Source organism: Nicotiana tomentosiformis, chromosome 12 (genome assembly GCF_000390325.3).
Source record: "Nicotiana tomentosiformis chromosome 12, ASM39032v3, whole genome shotgun sequence".
In the NCBI taxonomy this organism is placed as follows: Eukaryota; Viridiplantae; Streptophyta; class Magnoliopsida; order Solanales; family Solanaceae; genus Nicotiana; species Nicotiana tomentosiformis.
In genome coordinates, this window is record NC_090823.1 from 119,744,302 (window position 1) to 119,750,758 (window position 6,457).

The following is a 6,457-nucleotide window of genomic DNA, read 5'->3' on the forward strand; positions in this document are numbered from 1 at the left end:
CTTCACTACTGAACAACTTTAGATTACAACCTATTGTAACCTAGTAATTAACCTCTTAATCCCTCACCAACTTATAATACTTTATTACAAGCCACTTTGTAATAACTCTATTACAAAGACGTTAAACCTAGAAATTAACCTCTTAATCCCTTACTAACTTATAACACTCTATTACAAGCCATTTTGTAATAACTATATTACAAAGACTTTACAACTCGACTAACTCTAGCCAAGATACAAACACAAGGGTTTATGATTTACAAAGATTTCCTACACAATACTTTCTTCTAAGCTAAGTAGGAATTACAAGTAGAGTGCTTTAACAAAGGTAAAATATAACTAAGGACATGTAATAACTTCAATACATGGAACTGGTCCTTGGTTATGTTGCTCTTCATTCTTGATGCCCTTGAGGGTCACTTGCAGGATTGACACAGACTTGAGAGAATGCTTGATGAGTTCTTGAATGTGCAAGTAATTTATTTTTCCTTTGCTTGATGTTAATATCTCATTTGTGACATCACTTGGATGATGCAAGCAAGTTAGGTAAAGGGCATTCCCTATAAAGTTGACCGCTACACTATTTATATACTGTAGCGTGTGCAGGCAGCAACTTTACAACTGTGAAGTTGACTTTGTACAGTCACCTCGGGAGCTGGTAGCGGCCTGTTCCCTCTGCTGTTCCTTTGACTCTCAAGAGTTGAATAGTGTTCCAAACTAGAGACTTGTTGATCTTGAGTTCTTGAGGATGTGTAACAGGTTCCTTATCTGGTTCTTAACAGTAAGTTTATTAGATCATCAAAATATAACAGAGATGCACATATAACCTATTAGGAGGGGAAAAGAGAAACAGATGAAATAAGTGAATGCCCAGGTTCTGAATTTGTTAGGAGATATAGGGATTCTATGTTGCTCCGACATGGCATTTTAGGTGCCGCACCCGTGTCGATATGACACCAGTGTAGGTGTGGGTATGGAATCTATACCGGATATGATCAAACGATTTTGGATACTTTGACAACGACAGATAGAAAAATTCGAGACCAGATACAATTTGATTCCCGAAATCAGAACCAAAACTAGGGTAAATTTGAAGAAAATAACATACCTTATCTAGGAAATCAATACATTACTTATCTACATCTTGAGAATAAAAATAAATCCTCACTTTACAAGCTAATACGTAAGTATTCCACAAAAAATTTCATAATTTAGAGGTATTTATATTTTTATTTTTTTGAATTATTTTTAGCCGGATCTCCGCAACCGTATCCGTGCTAGGATCTGTATCCCAGAATCTTAGAATTTACATCTCGAAAGATCCGACCTCTAGATCCACACCCGTGTTGGATACCCACACCCGTGTCCGAGCAACTTAGTAGGGATTTATTTTCGGATTCTAGTTGTCAACTATTTCTCTTTGCAATAACTTGAGGATCTCTAAAAGTGTTTATTAGCTAATTTTTGCTATCAATTCTCAGTTAATAAATGGAAAATAAGGCTGGAAGCTGGCTTTGCAAGTCTAACGGATACACATTGCTTTTGAGTCTTTATTCTTACTTTGGAATTTTAAAATATTCTATCGAGAATTTTCTGTTATTTTCTTTTTCCCATAGCCTTGTTCAGTAGATTTTGGTTGTCCTTTTGCTACTCATCCTGGATGATACATTATTATATACATGTTGTTAGTCTTTTGCAGGTATTTCATGTATGATGGTCGGCAACATGTTTGCATAGAAGGAAACCACATAGTCAACTTATTCTCTTCTGCCCATGCACTTAAGATGGTTGGAGTAAATAGTTTGAAATTCTATTGTGAGAAATGCTGTGAAATAATATAGGATTGGTAAAAAAACATTAAAGTTGAATTAGTTTTGTGATGAAATTTCTTTGGTTTTCACAATCACGTTTCATTGCTTATTGACTCCTTCAATTTTACTTGCACGTCTTTGGCTAGTCTCTTAACCCTGGCTAGCAAAGAGGTACGTACGGCGTAGTCCTAATCCCTGGAAGTTCCAGTGGTTGTCCAGGTTATGTTAGGATCTCGTTGGGTGGGTTGATCAAAGAGGACTGTCGAGTTGCGCGCTTCAGAAAGGCTTAGAAAAGGTTTGAAACAACTCGTAAATAGTGGAATGGTTTCGTGATTTTTTGGTGATACATTTAGTATTAGCTGGTTCTCTGGGAAGCTAGTCATTGGCAACAGAGTCACATATTTATTCTTCTTAATAATTGAATTAAAGGGCTTTAAGCAGCGCAACTTCTCGTTTAAAATGCAAGCGGCGCTTGCCATTCAGGACAGCCCGGTGCAAAAAGCATCTCGCGTTCATGCAAGGTCTCGGGAAGGACCGTTTGTATAGTGCAAAAGTTTTGAATAATGACAGATGCTTACTATAATGTCATTACTCCTATAACTCAGTATCTCAATATTATTCAAAATTATTACGCACCTTTAGAATCTTTCAAAAGTAAAACCCCCTGGAGTGTATGATGCATAACTATAAACCTTTATCAGTAGTCAGACTAAAATATTTTGGAATCTCCAGAAACAATGATCTTCAAAAGGCAAACATGCATGCCACTAGATCTCTTGAAGATGAGTCCGTTGTTCAGGAGCTGAAAACTAATTCCTAATGCAATTAGCATTGCTTAAAGGATTTATTTCGTAGACTACAAGTATCATATCAGCGGGAGGAAATTTGTGGTCAACAAGGATTCATTAATTGTTACACTTGCATGAAAGGAAAAGGGATTGTGAAGTTGGAGATATTTAAGGAAACTTCCTAAGTCTTATTGGGATTTTTTTTTCTTAACCAGAATATTAATTTTAGTTGTTGGAGCAAAAATTAAATTGCAGCACAACTGAAGAACATGATCCTTTAAGACAATGTTGTTAAGTTCTTTAGTTGTTGAGTCTTGATTCATTGATCTTAAATTGTAATCTATTTTGCTTTTGAGACGTGTATTTGAAGGTTATTTGTTGGACTAAAACAGTCCGTAGATACTCTTAATATGGTGTGATATTATCCACTTTGGGCAAACTCCATACGATTTTTCCCAAAAGACCTCATACCATAAAAAGATCCTTACACCTTATATATGTAGGCTCCCAATCTTTTAGCTACCAATATGGGACATTATTCGCACACCCAACAGTATCAAATTCTGGGGGATTTATTTTGCTTTCTAGGCTTAGAGTTTATGGTCTTGAAATTTGAGCTACAACCGAGAGTTGATTGTAGGGCCTTTGGTCATAGAGTTTGTAAACTAAAATCGAGTTGATTGTGTGGGTTAAGTACTAGAGTTTATAGTCCCTTCTGTTATAGAGTTAACCTAAAACCGATCTTATTATTAGTGAAGTTTTGAGGAAAATCCTACACGGGTAAGTCGTGGTTTACTCCCGTGAAATTTTGAACAATGAGGTTTTCGCGTAAAATTGCTTGGTTCCGAAATATTCAAATGAAAGAACTAGATTCTTCAACAATCGAAAATCAAACAAGATACAATTCCCCATCCCCTTCTTGTGCCTGGGTTCAACTCTACAATAACAACTCAGCTATCGGTTAGTTAAAAAGATAAGCTTGATCAGTGAAACAATTGCTGCTAAAAGAAGAGCGTAAATGTTAATTGCAAAGCAGATAAGAATGCTAATTTCTTATCTGATGAGTGCTGTGTACATAATGTAGATTAATACTACTGGTAGAATATAATCTTTATCATAATATGATATCGAATAAATTGACCTACTCCAAATAATTATTATTAATACCATGTATGCTAAGCCCAAATGAAGAAACAGATAAGAATAATTAGCAATAATAATGAAATACTACAAAATTAGGAAACTATTTAGATATGGGTAACCGTAATGAAGTATCTGCTAGCCACAATTTTAGCAGATAACTTAATTAAACATAGGACATATATAGTCGTATTAGACACGATAATATGATTGACATCTTAGAAAAAACCTAGTTTAGATGAAATTATTACATTCATGTCTAGCGTGTCCTAATTATACACCTGAAATTACAGTTACATCTTATGCCAAGATCTTAGGCAAAAAAATTACAAACATAATTTGGACTTGCAATTGGGCATATGCTTTTCATTTCTCTTTATACACTCCCTTTGAGGAAGTTCTTAGCTCGAAGTCCTATCACATTTGCATCCGATTTCTTCTTAATTCTTAGCCTTTTACATGACTCAGTAAACATTCTGCAAATCATAAGAGTTAAATTCATTAGTTCTTCTGCTTATTTTGTCCCACCAATTAAACGCGAAAATATGAGGATTTTTTTATCAAAAAAAAAAAAGGAAAATAGAAAAGGAAGAAGAAATTAGTTTAAAGGCTTATTTTTGTTTTTCTTATACAAGTAAGAAATAATTCAAGGCAAGGGCAAATGCAACATCGGGGGTAGCTGGTACATTTCCCTCTTACTGCTCTCAACTTAAACTATACATATAATTAAATAATTCTTTGAAAGAAATTTAGTTTTTATAAAGTAATTCACACACATTGTCAAAAGGTAATATTGATATCGTGATGCTTCACATTTATCGGCTTAAATTTCGACTTAAAATTGTAAATTCGTTCCAATAAACTTAGTTAGTAGTTACAGAGTGTAAAGACTGTGTGGGAAACTAGTCTTTCACTTCAAGATAATCCAGTTGTCTAAAACAACGTGGTCCAAAAAGCTTTAATTGTGATAATGTTTAGCTCAATCTGGTATTCTCCTTGTGGGCATTTTGTTTTTTTCAAGTTCTTTTCTCTTTATCTAATTTAGAAGTCATTTATGGTTTTGTATCAAATCTATCATTACTATTTCATTATAAGTGCTAATTAATTTAGATGTTCAAGGACAAATAAACGATGATTTAGACAAATATGTATTCGAAAAAATAGAGCTAGCAAATCATATATTTCTTATAAGATCGATATAAAAAAATAAAAGACAGATAATGAATTTAAACTAAATATTACTCCATCTATCTCAATTTATATGACACCGGTCAAAGTTATGATTATGAAGAGAGGTAGAGAAGTGAACTTACTCCCAGGGAACATCGCCCACAAGCATCCAGTCCCCATCTTTGTCCTCATATATTGGTACGTACTCTGAACTCTCTGCATCCTCCAACGCTTTGCCTGTCAAAAATTTGGCATCTTATTATTCTGTCTTCTTTATTTCTAAACTTTTTTTCTAGTACTCCTTCCATTTCATATTATGTGGTAAAGTTATTCAGATTACAAGGATCAAATTAATTTATTTTGTATGAATTTAGATATTAACAATTTTTTGCATGGCAAATCTCATAAAGGGTATAGTCCGTTGCACTAAGCTTCCGCTATGCGCGGGATCCGGGGAAGGGCCGGACCACAATGGTCTATTGTACGCAGTCTTACTCTGCATTTCTGCAAGAAGCTGTTTTCACGGCTCGAAATCGTGACCACCTGGTCACATGGCAGCAACTTTACCAGTTATGCCAAAATTACCGCAAAATATGAAAAGCAAACTATAGTACTTAGAAAAATGAAGGATTAATTGAGAGAGCACTTACCAATTCCATAACAATCAAAGAGCTTCTCAAGAGCCATGACAAGTTCAGAATATCCTTTGTGAGTGTTCAAATCAAGTTTTCGAAGAAACGGGGCTCCATCCATACTAACTTTGACGTACATTTTAGAGGACGATTCACGTCCATTAAAGCTATTCTTCCTCCTATAAGCACAAACCGGCGGCCACCCTACAACTTGGTTTTTGTTTTGACACTTTGTGTTATCGTTGTTGCTGCTTTTGCTATCGTCGTCGATTTCAAAAAACGCCCTTTTCTTCCCAAATGAGCTAGGTTTTTCCCCTGGAAGCCCTAATCTTAGCTCCGTAATTTCGAATTCAGTTGCCATTTCTTGTGTTATACGTACGTAATCTTCTTTCGGTTGAGGTGTAGTTGATTGATTAATATATAAAAGAAAGATTTTGAAGAGTGAAACTTGTTGTTTGATGAGTAGGTTTGTACGTAGTTTTTTATAGAATTATGTAAAGAAGAGAAGACATATAAGGAGCAATGCCAGGTCAAGTAAGCTTAATGGTCGGTCACATGAGATACAATGGTGGGGAACAATATGTTACCTATAACCCTAATAAAGCTCGGCAACTTCCGAATTTTCTATTGGAGTAATCCTAAGGTTTTTGATTTTAGATAATTTTTTGGAATTTAATTGTGACCGTTTGATGTTGTTAACAAGAAAACATGCCATGTGATCTTCCTGATTGTAGGGTTTCCATTTGTATTTCATATATACACAAGGACTTATGTGGTGGGGTACATCATATACGTAGTGCTATTACTTTAATTTTTAAGTGGACTAACATAGGCGTAGATGATACTCATGAAATTTTAATATTTGGTTATTTCCTTTAACGGCCTCTTTTTCTAGAAGTGGAGGGTCAAAATCATC

The 6,457-nt window shown here is 34.8% G+C and overlaps 1 protein-coding gene across 1 annotated transcript; it reads right to left on the reverse strand.

Moving 5' to 3' along the window:
- Window positions 1-3,785: 3,785 nt before the first annotated feature.
- On the reverse strand, window positions 3,786-6,111 carry LOC104102407 (auxin-induced protein AUX22-like). Its single transcript, XM_009610105.4, has 3 exons — window positions 5,560-6,111; window positions 5,053-5,146; window positions 3,786-4,215 (listed from the first exon to the last, which is right to left on the reverse strand). The coding sequence occupies exons 1-3, from the start codon at window positions 5,900-5,902 to the stop codon at window positions 4,116-4,118; spliced, it is 537 nt and encodes a 178-aa protein (XP_009608400.1). The 5' UTR covers window positions 5,903-6,111; the 3' UTR covers window positions 3,786-4,115.
- Window positions 6,112-6,457: the final 346 nt, after the last annotated feature.

Excerpts from the sequence above, each read along its gene's own strand:
- LOC104102407 (XM_009610105.4), bottom strand. The coding sequence starts at position 5,902 with ATGGCAACTGAATTCGAAATTACGGAGCTAAGATTAGGGCTTCCAGGG. Across the intron at positions 5,147-5,559 it reads CTTTGATTGTTATGGAATTG|GCAAAGCGTTGGAGGATGCA; the intron begins GTAAGTGCTCTC and ends AATTTTTGACAG. Across the intron at positions 4,216-5,052 it reads GTGGGCGATGTTCCCTGGGA|AATGTTTACTGAGTCATGTA; the intron begins GTAAGTTCACTT and ends TATGATTTGCAG.